The 11,621-nt window shown below is 43.4% G+C and overlaps 1 protein-coding gene across 1 annotated transcript in view; it reads left to right on the plus strand.

The window, feature by feature from the left end:
• LOC311032296 (tetraspanin-8-like) overlaps window positions 1-9,163 on the plus strand; it is a 34,048-nt gene extending 24,885 nt beyond the window's left edge. The window contains exons 7-9 of the mRNA XM_084038969.1: window positions 8,569-8,628; window positions 8,828-8,911; window positions 9,027-9,163. Of these exons, the coding sequence (XP_083895095.1) occupies window positions 8,569-8,628; window positions 8,828-8,911; window positions 9,027-9,131 (249 nt within the window). The 3' untranslated portion in view covers window positions 9,132-9,163. The remainder of the gene's footprint in view (window positions 1-8,568; window positions 8,629-8,827; window positions 8,912-9,026) is intronic.
• Window positions 9,164-11,621: the final 2,458 nt, after the last annotated feature.

The following is an 11,621-nucleotide window of genomic DNA, read 5'->3' on the forward strand; positions in this document are numbered from 1 at the left end:
TGATATGAAGTATCTATAAAACAAAGCCAGACATATTGAGAAAAAAAAAGAGGTATACAACTAGTAACGCATATGTATGCAATACCTGGAATAAATCTGTTCAGGTGGAGGTGAAAGGACTCCAGGGAGGTAGAGCCACGGGCACACCTGTAGCAGCACAGCTCCACATCGCCTTTCTTCAAGGTGCCCGTCTTAATGTAGAGCTGGAAGTCTACTGGGTCTTGGATACAGCCAAGGTGTTTCTGCTGCTCCTTCCATATCTGCTGGATCCGTTCGTGGTCCAGCAGAGGAACGCCCAGAGTGTCCTTCCCACTCGCGCTGTCAAACAGACTGATCAGTGACCCGATCAGTCTGTTGGTCTCCTCCACCCCTCTGGTCCTCCTCCTGCAGTGCAGCGCCAACTCCCTCCGGCTGATGTGAGTGGTCACCGCCTCCTACGAGATGTGGCCAACACTTCTTGCTGCCAGCTCACCTTCCTTGGCACAGCGAAGAGCAGCAACATCTTGTGGATCCCACTCAAAAATGTATGTGGACAGGCGTGCCATGAAGATGCCATACAGGGGGTGAGCCTCAGTGGTGACGCCTGCAGCAAAACGGCGCATGAAATGCCAGATGTCAAGGCGCACATGAAGCTCATCCCACCCTGCAAACATGGCCTTCACCCGACAAGGGCCATGCTGACTGCAGCAGTCTCTGTCCACATACACCACCTTGGGTGGCGCCTCACCCGCCTCCCTGTACCGCTTCACCAGGCCAGCTGCCATGGTGTTTAGTGCTTGTCCCTCACCAGCTGTCAGAACCGAGACAAGGACTTGACCGTACTCATTTCCGACATTGGTGCACCAGGCAGCTGTACCTGCAGCAGCACCAGCGAGTTTCTTCGTGACCTATTCAGAAAAGATAATGAGTTAAAAACTCTGTTCATTATTATGAAATGTAAGTGCAATATTTAAATCTCTGTTTCTCTGATGCTGCTACTATGCTCCCTGGTGATGATGATGATGATGATGATGATATCTGAGGCGTTGTTTTAGTATGCTGTATGTATTTTATTTTACTGTCATGTGGAAGTGTTTGTGTAGTGATTGTGTGTGTGTACTTCATTGCTTTTAGTAGTTGCACAGTAGTTGTACTGCTGGTACAATGACATTAAAGCCTATCTCTATCAATCTATTATGTATGCACTCAAAATTCTGTATATAAACAGGGCTGTGATACCTTTTTGGTGGAGTCCATCTTGAGGACAGAGCCAAAGATGGAGGTAAATTTGGCCTTCACCTCATGCAGCTGGCTCAGAACATCCCTGGCATAAACTGCTAACAGCCACTTGGGCTTGGGAAGGGCAGGTAAGCAGGGAGGCTCAGCAAAGACGAAGGGGCGGACAACAGTGGACCTTTTGAATGGTTCGCAAGCTGTCAGGTACTGCAGAACACGCTCCATCCATGCCTCGCTGTGTTGTTCCTGCAGCTTTTTGTACAGCTGGGTCACACTGTTGCCCATTGTCCTCTCCCTCATCATCCTCAGCACACGGATGCCGCACGAGTATCTAATGAAAGGAAGGAGTGTAATGTAAAAAAAAAAAACCCCCACAAATATAAGCACCTAATAATGGTTGACATTAATTATGAATTACCTGTAAGTGAGCAAAGCTGGAAACTTGCTGCGGTGGCCCATATCCAGCTGGCCTAAGATGTCTTCAGACCAAGCAGGATACTTTTTGGAGCAGCGTTTGCACTCCAGGTACTCGGTGGCAAGGTCATACCACCCGTCGATGTCCAGCACCTTCCGCACTGTTCTGTACAGTCCTGCAGCTGTTAGTCTGTGCTTGCCGCAGGCTGGACGAACACAGACCAGAGGAAACAGCCACATCTTCTGGGGCATCCACAGGAACAACGGCCGACAGAAGAAGTGGTCAGGCGAGGCGGGAGGCTGGGTGTGAATGAGGGCGGGCTGAGGAGGATACCACCAAAGCTTCAGCTGTGACACTAGCTCTGGCTTGCCGGTACGAGAGTTGGCCTTGAACAGAGTGTGCCGTATCCACTCCTGCTGGTAAGGTGGAAGCTGATCCTTCCAGTGACTGGGAAGCTCAGCTGGCGGTTGATGGAGGAGAGCTGCTGGTGGAGGATCAGCACAGGCCTCACGAGGCACCGTGGCTGCAAGAGCTAATGAAGAAGAAATGAATTAGCTTGAATGTTGAAATAGTACAATGTTAATAATACTAGTGTTAAAATACTACAATGTTAAGATTAGTAGTTGATAGTGTAGTACATTAAGTAATATTAAGAAGCAAAGAACCCAGTGTAAGCACATAGAAAATTATGCAAAATGAATTCATAAGTATTAATGATGCCCACAGATATGAAACATGCACACAGACACAGTAACAACTACTATTGTAATGATTAGAACAACGACTGTCCACCATCCCAGCGGTTCAGAGGGAGCTAAAGTGTGAATGAGAAGAGCATGCAGTGTAATTGTGAAAAAGCGTGTGAAAAAAAAGGCGGTAAAATTCAGGTGATTGATTTAGAGCACATGGGTGAGTGGAGTTAAGCAAAAAACACAAAAAAAACAGCGACACCTTTGTACATCTTTAAGGTTTGCATCCTGGTTGATGTGGTTTTATGCTGTATTGGGAAAAAAAATATATTTAAAACGTAGAAATGTTCCACAAAATAATATTCTTAGTGTTGTCACTAAACATTCACGTCATATTTGCATTTGTGTCATATGCCACACCTGTATTTAGCTGTGCCTCACATTGCGGTGCAGCAGAAACCATTTCCTCATCATCGATCTCAGCAGAGTCTGGAGAGGAAATGTTGAAAGTATTAGGCCTACTGTTAACAATACACAGAGACAAATGTCTGTAAGATGGTACATACTTACCAGAAAGGAAAAGCTGACGGGGTTTTGAAGGTGGGGGTGAGGTGAGCTGCGGTGCTGGAGCTGGAAAAAAGTGGACAAGTTTGTATAATCTGTTAAAATGGTACAAGCTATACATATAGGACTGCTGTAGGGGAAATTCAAAATTCACACTCCTACTCACAGAGTTTAACTGGTGACATCATTTTTTTTGCCAGCTGTGAAGGTGACAGATTTTTCCCACGTGCCAGCAGAGATTTCACAGTGGCGGGCTTCCATGCGCCACTTTGGAATCCTGCTGGAGGTGCAGAGGAAGTGGAGGGTGCAGGAGGAGGTACAGAGGAAGTGGAGGATGCAGGAGGAGGTGCAGAGGAAGTGGAGGATGCAGGAGGAGGTGCAGAGGGAGTGGAGGCTGAAGATGGGAGGGTGGAGGCTGCAGTGCATCTCTTCAAGACATATGTCTTGAAAATGGCCATGTTGGTGTTGGGCTGGGCATCAGCAGTCTTCAGGTAACTGATGAGGGCCTGGGCCTTCTGGCTCTGGTCCTCATAAATTTCCTTCATGGAGCGACCCTTGAAATCTCCAAACTCCACCATCAAACAGCCCTGGTCTCCAGTGTCCTTAGCTTTCCTCTGCATCTCCTGCTTACGGCTAAACTTATCCAGTTCCCCAGTCATCTCTCTGATATTAGTGGTATAGTCCTGGAACAGCTGTTTGTTCTCAGACAGAGGGTTTGCCTGCACGGTTTCCTTGGAAATGCTGTGCAGTAAATACACTGCATATCCAAGGCTGTTCTCCAGGAGCCATCTGAACCTCTGGCCCTGGAACATGCCAAACTGCAGCTGGCAGTGAGCCAGTACCAGAAGCCTGTCATCTGGGTCTCCACCATGGCCAGTGACAAAAGTAGATGCCTCTGCCAGCACCTCCTGTCTGGGTTTGGCCCTTCCAGACCTGGTGTTTGTGCGGGTCTTTGCCTCCTCCGAGGGCGCCATCAGCAGTCTAGTTGAACTGGCTGACTGGCGCCGAAAAACTGGGTATGCATACATTATCTGAATGAGAAAAGAAAAGACTGTTAGCTCTAGTTATCTGAAAGATACCTGTATATGGGTCAAGATGAGGCGCAACATTTTAATGTCCCCACTTGATAAATCACATAAAATTATAATATGTGAATACACTATAAAACGGGTCAGTACAAAACTGTATATCATTCCGTACAACACTGAAAATGTTACATTGCAGCAATTTTTGCAAACAAACAAGATTAGCAATTAATTGAGATTAAGTGTACATATGTTCTTAATCTGAGTTTATTGGTATACACCACATAAATTGGGGTACAATTTCTTGTCATGTCATTAAAGCCAGCTATATATATATGGACATATACATAGCCTACATACATACAGTTGATCGTTCATACGGACGGGAATACAGTTGATCGTTGATATGGACAGGAAGACAGTTTATCATTCATTCATATGGACGGGAAGACAGTTTATCATTCATTCATATGGACGGGAAGACAGTTTATCATTCATTCATATGGACGGGAAGACAGTTTATCATTCATTCATATGGACGGGAAGACAGTTTATCATTCATTCATATGGACGGGAAGACAGTTTATCATTCATTCATATGGACGGGAAGACAGTTTATCATTCATTCATATGGACGGGAAGACAGTTTATCATTCATTCATATGGACGGGAAGACAGTTTATCATTCATTCATATGGACGGGAAGACAGTTTATCATTCATTCATATGGACGGGAAGACAGTTTATCATTCATTCATATGGACGGGAAGACAGTTTATCATTCATTCATATGGACGGGAAGACAGTTTATTTAGAAACCGAGTCGGTACTGTACAATAACGTAGTAACGTTACAGTACTGAGAATTGAGGAAGCGCGTCATTGGGGCCATCCGCGCTGGGAGGAGTCACAGACTGTGCCACGGGGGGCACCAGTGCCAAGGCCCTCCCTATTTGTGTGTTTCTGCGAGTGAACTTGCATTTAGCTCAGTCGCCATAAAGCACTTTCTGTCCGCCGTTGTTTTGGATGAACAAAGGAACTATAGTGAGAGGCTGTGTCACATGACCTCCCATCAGAGACCCCTCCCCACCCAGGCAACCATCTGTGACGTTGCTGCAACATTATTTGGTCTCTGGAATTCCTCCAGAAGAATTTCAATTGGTGAAGCAGATGCAGAGTGGAGCATTTCCTGACGGAGCGTCGGAAACATCTGGAGAGCATGACAAACACACACACACACACACGCACGCATACAGACTTCCATCCACGCTCCCTTCGTGCCCGGTGCTTCCATGTGTTTCCGCCGACTTCACCAGTCAGCATGCACTCACACATCTGCATGACATTCTGTGGCGCAGAGGATGTTGGCAGGCGGAAGGATGCACTTTCCCAAAAGGTCTTTCATTTACTGGAGACGCTTGGATCAATTCTGTCCTCTAGAGATAAATGTTGCACAGTTTTTCGTGGAGCAGCAGAAAATGTTGAAATACTTGGAGAAGTATAAGAGTGAAGGATTCATGCACAGCGTTGCATTGGCTGTCCAACACTGCAGATTATCCTAAATTACATTTATTTTCAGTTTATTTTGGGCTTAAATGTACAGCCACACTTATAACATACAGCTGTTGCCATGACGATGATCTGCCGTTGCGTTGTTTCCGGTCACACTGACATTGTCTCTCAACGTCAAACCATCATAAACGTGAACATTTGGTGCGTTTTGCTGTAGCACCTGCAATTACAGTTGTTTACTACAAAAAGCACCAATTCAAACTTCTACAAGAATCTTACAGACCTTGTGAGTTGATGTCAAATACATAATGTCCCTTTGTTACAACCTCGCCCACTACTGGGGTAAGTAAACATACACGTGGGAAAGTTGTAACAATTACACAGGAGAAGCAAAAACAAAGGCCACCTGTTATAAGAATTTTGTATAACCTCATGTCTTAAAGTTTTCTTTGTTCAGGTTACAGCTTTATGTGTTGAACTGTTTATTACTTTAGTATCCCCATGGCTGACCTAAATGTTATCAGAGGCCTGGTAGTCATGATGTCTAGTTCTGCATGAAGATTAACTGTCAATGACGCATCAACTCCTGTGCCTTTAAAAGACTCAAGTCACAACAGTGATTTGAGCACTTCCTCTGTAGCATCCTCACACGTTGTTTTATTGTAACTGCTCCTCTTGTACAAGATTAAAGTCAGACGTCGACTTTACTTATGTCTCCGATCTCCTCCTTGGGTGAATTTATTCGTTTACGGAAAAATTATTTTAACATTTGGCGCCCAACGTGGGGCCCAATATCTGTTTCTCTTCTCCAACTACCGGACCTGAACACCTTGCAAGGCGGGCCCGGCTGGAGAGGAGAGCAGTGACGGGGTCCGAATGAAGGAGGAATCTGAGGCATCAAAAACAAATCAGGCAAACACAAAATTCCTGAGTGAGAAAGTTTTCACCATTTGGTAAAACGACCGAGATCTAGGATCTCAAAGACTACGTCTGGTGCCAGTAATAGACAGCCAGGTTTAAAGTCCGGGGGCTACGGTCCGAAAAGCGCGGGGTTTAAAGTCCGGGGTCTTAGGTCCGAAAAGCGTTGAGGGGGTGGGAGCCCCGAAAAGCGCCGCGAAGCTGTCTAGGATTGCTCGGTTTAAAGTCCGGGGGCTACGGCCCAAGAAGCAACGAAGCAATCCAGGATTCTCAACTTGCCGAGAAGGGTTTTACCAGATCGGATGAAAAGGTTTTCTACTCATTTAGCAAGACACAGAGAACTGTGTTGACAACAGTCGACCAGTTACAAAAAAAAAGGAGAGGAGGGATTCTCCTATCGGGTAGTTTTGATTAGGAGGGAGTCTTGCTAAGTCAGTAAAAAACCTGAGGTCAAACAAGCACCTCGAAGTACTGGGTCTGAGAACAGTCTTTGGAACAACGATACCTACTTTGATCCCTACCTCAAAGTACTGGGTCTTGAGGCCAGTAACACGTCTTTGGAACGACGTAAACTACTTTGATCCACCAGGCCGCCTGAGTTAACAAAAAAAGGAAAAGCGCTATCACTCAGGTAAGACAAACATTCGTTTTTTGCTGAGCACGTTCGTATTATATTTGTTTGTGAGTTTCTGCCGTGTATGTTTTTCTTATTATTATTATTATATTTGTTTGTGAGTATATATATACAACCTATTTAAAATAAAATAGAATTTTATTCACCCTCCACAAAATTTAACTAATGATTATGCTTGAGATAAGCATAAACAGGAGGGAATGTTATAAGAATTTTGTATAACCTCATGTCTTAAAGTTTTCTTTGTTCAGGTTACAGCTTTATGTGTTGAACTGTTTATTACTTTAGTCTCCCCATGGCTGACCTAAATGTTATCAGAGGCTTGGTAGTCATGATGTCTAGTTCTGCATGAAGATTAACTGTCAATGACGCATCATCTCCTGTGCCTTTAAAAGACTCAAGTCACAACAGTGATTTGAGCACTTCCTCTGTAGCATCCTCATACGTTGTTGCATTGTAACTGCTCCTCTTGTACAAGATTAAAGTCAGACGTCGACTTTACTTATGTCTCCGATCTCCTCCTTGGGGGAATTTATTCGTTTATGGAAAAATTCTTTTAACACCGCCCCATGAAATATGCTGCAAAAACAGGTTTATTTAAATAAAAGAACAATGTAACAATCTCTGTGACTGACTGACACTTTCTGTTTGACTCTTACTTTATGGGTGTGATTGTTCGAGTAGAGTGGTCTCTACTATTGTGAGCCTGATAGGAAAAACAATGTTTTGGTTTGGAGTTGCCATGTGGCTCCCTGCCATTTAAAATAAGTGCTACAACCCACCCAACCCTGTCAGCCATTGTTTAGCTCAGTGTAAGTTTGTAAATTCACACTCCTGAAGGTTTTTAGAGCAAATATCAAATTGGCACATTGCTTCGGCAGATTTTTCTGCTACTCTGTTATCCCCTCAGTTTAAATAATACTTTTGCCTGTTTCAGTTGTTCATTGAGTGGTATTAAGCTTCTCATCTAACTCTTGGCAAGACGGCCAATAAACATATTTCACAAGATGTCAAACTGTTCCCTCTCCATCTTCATATTTTTTATGGGATATGTCTGTCCGTGCATAGTTTCATTAAGTTCTTTCATGTGCTGTATTTTGCTGGGATAGATGAGCATGTTGTTTTCGGCATCTCACAAATCGTTTTTGAAGGTTTTGGTTCCCGTGGGGCGCGTTAGAACTGCTGATACTCCAGCTGTGAGTTCACACTGAATCATTGGGAGGAATTCGCCAACTTAAAAAAAACTCACGTGTGAAGCAGGTATCACATGCTTTAAACTTTTTACTTGATATCCTCTGCAGATGGGATTCCTCCCCCAGTCTCAATTTTTAATTGAAACCCATTCATTTATTAATTGAGGTACCTTATCTTGGGTCTTGTGTATGTGTTTGTACTGCATTAGAGCTGAAAACTAAAGAAATATCTAGGTTTCCTTATGAAAATAAACTGGCTCCATCTGATCTGTTATGCACATATCAATAATTCCGGTACTGTATGCAAAAAGTGTAGCAACGGGAAACATCCACCTTTCATCAATATTTAGTGAAGCCCGTTTTTGTAATGTTGTCTAATGGGATTTAGTACTCCTCCTCCCCAGATTCGACTACGGGGCAGCGCCACTCTCGGGGCTCCAAAGAACCAATATGTTTATCAAGAGGTAAAAGATCTTTGCTCTTATTTTCTCTGTCAAATTCATTTGGAAATAAAGCAGTGGATCCCAACATTTCTTTGGCCGGTGACCCCGTCGCACAGAAGTGTGTAATTGTAGCCACAGTACACCAAGATCAGTTATTTCTTCATACAGAAAAACTACTACCTTAACAATAAACCTGCACTTTTTTTCCACCTCCCTACAGCCTTGCCTACCAATTTACGTTTCTGAACTGAAGCTTGCATTCTCACTGGCTATGGCTGTACAGTTTGGAAGTGGAGTATTCTGGGTATGTTTTTTTTTATTTATACACATTTATATTATGTAGGACTTCACACAGCTTATTTGTCTTAACGATTGATTAATTGCCAGCATCCTTGTAACTGCTGGGCCTCCCTTCCCAGGTGATTTTACTTGTTATGAGCATCAAGCTGATGGGCCAGATCAGAAGGAAGCAGGAGTTCATGGCTCTTCTCCAATCAAACAGATATGTTCCCGGCGCCTTTTAGTCACCTAGTATGTTTTGATACACACATAAACATTATTATCAAGCACACCTTATTTGCATTTGCACATGTAAACACATTTTGCTGTATACAATAATCTGGCTTTTTTGTGCTAACATATGTTTTTTTTTTTTTTCTTCTGTTAATGCATGTAACTGATATTGAAAAGTAATCTACATGCATTGAATCAATTTCAAATGACTGTTTTTGCCTTACTGCTGTAAAAACATTGCAATTTATTGAACACTTGTAAAATGTGCTGCTTGTCTTCAATAATCAGCACATTTTCAAATGCTTGTGTTTCTGATATTATGTTAAAAATGAATATATTACCAAGCATTAAGCAGCCATCTGTTCTTTTTTATTTCTTTTTTTATGTAGCTAGGGCAGATCCCAGCATTTTGTTATTTAGTAAGTGTTGTCATATCTGGATAATATTCAGATATTATTTATCTCCATTTCCTACATACCTGGATCCATCGCTGAGTCTTTGGAAAGATATTACAGATATTAATCTAATAGATATCTACTATACCTCAATTCAACGATTGGGTTTTTATTCAACACGTCTCGACTGGACCAACATCTTTTAAGCACACATACATTTAATATTCGTACTCGTCTTAGGCTCACTTATTGAATTTTCAGCATTAGGGCAACCAGTAATCTTTGAAAAATAATACTATTAATAACACTTATGTAGCACCTTTCTTCAAGAGTGTTTTACAAAAGTGCTTTGATTGAAATATAATCATTTATTTATTATCGAGCTATTTATATTTCTTGGCTAAATAATCAGGTTGGACAACGGAATGAGGCCAGTTCCCGTTGGGACAACAGAATGTATGGATACCTTGTTATGCACAATGTATATTTAAGAAAACATCATCACTCCATTCAGTTGTTCTCAAAGCACATTTTAGTGGGCAAACAACGTCCGCTGCAGAAGAGATTCTGTTTGGTTGCACATTAAGTAGACATGCAGAAAAAAAATATTAAGCCTCCAAAATTTGATCTCACGGTTTGGAGATAAAATCCGGGCAAAGCCGCTGCAGACGGGCTGTGAGAGGCTCTCGTAGGAAAGAACGACATCACCAATGTCCTCGCTGAGACTGTAATGTCCCAACCGATGCCACTCTCACCGAAGAAGCCTTTAAGCCACATCACTCCTAACATGACTTGCTGCATGAGCTGCCTGAAATGTCTCCCTGACGAGTATGCTGTCAAATGAAGGTCATCTGACACAGCTGATCCAATGTCTACCTGTGCACTTTAACCATTAACGCCTAATATACAGTAGGTTCTTGCAAAGGATGGTATTTTTATTTTTGTCATACACTGTTTTCTTATTTATGGAATGAACGTATGTAATATTTTGTAAATAGCAGGAATAAAATGTGATTCTTGTTCCTTTGATGTTTTTATTTGTGAAAAATCTTGTTGAATACAAACCAGGAAGCAAACAAGGCAATACAAACACTGCAGTGGTTACATTTTTAGTCATGAGGTTAACACATGATTGCATAGGCGTAATTTATGGGGGGGATGGGTGGGTTGCAACCCACCCAATAATCCAAACCAGCCACCACAACCCACCCAATATGATATCACAATTATTGATATTGAATGTTAAGCATTATAATCACAACAGTGTGGTAGATTTTCTCAATTTACCAGTAAAAAATAGTGATGTTTGCCGTGCCCCCTCCCGCTCTGAGATTTGGTTTCGCCCACCTTGCCGGACCTGCGCTTCTCTACTGTCTCTCCCGGTCTCTCCCCGCATCAGCGGTGGTATGAAGAAAGCACGCGAAAAAAAGCAAAAGAATAAAAGTATCTTCCCAACAGGAGGTAGCTACTGCTAGGGCTCCAGTGCCACCACTCACAAGTCAAATCATGTTACTGAACAAAAGTTACCCCCCCCCCCCCCCCCCCCGCCCAGCCGGCGAGTTTGACAGTGCGTGCGCGTATAGCCCCGTTCACATACGTCGCTACTCGCCCGTCACTCGCTTTCTCGCTGAATTCTACTCACTGGCAAAAAAAACTCACTGTCGCCGCCGGCGACTTCAAGCGACAACTCTCTGTGGAACTCTCTGTTGACGGCAACTGTCAATCATCTCTATTCTACATTGTGATTGGTACTCGCTTCACTCGCATCGCAGAAAGTTAAAGTTATTTTATCTCCAATCGACCACATCACATCGCCTGTCCTGGCCCCATCCCGGTAGAACACATTCACATGCATTGACAGCTGCCGCTTATGGTACAGACACACCAATGGTACAGACACACCAACTCCGGCAACAGACGTCAAGTCAACGGATCCCATTCATTGTCTATGTAGAGCAGGAGCTCCGCATGATGGATACGGCACGTCGAATTGGCGGCCCTGTCGCCGTACGTGAATTTGCATAAAGTTCGATGGATTGAACTTTATGCAAATGACGTCCGTCCAACGCAAAGCCGCCGGCTCCAGAAACTTCGTTCAAACTATCA

The sequence above is a fragment of the Eutrigla gurnardus genome (assembly GCF_963514095.1).
Source record: "Eutrigla gurnardus genome assembly, chromosome: 21".
NCBI classification, from domain to species: domain Eukaryota; kingdom Metazoa; phylum Chordata; class Actinopteri; order Perciformes; family Triglidae; genus Eutrigla; species Eutrigla gurnardus.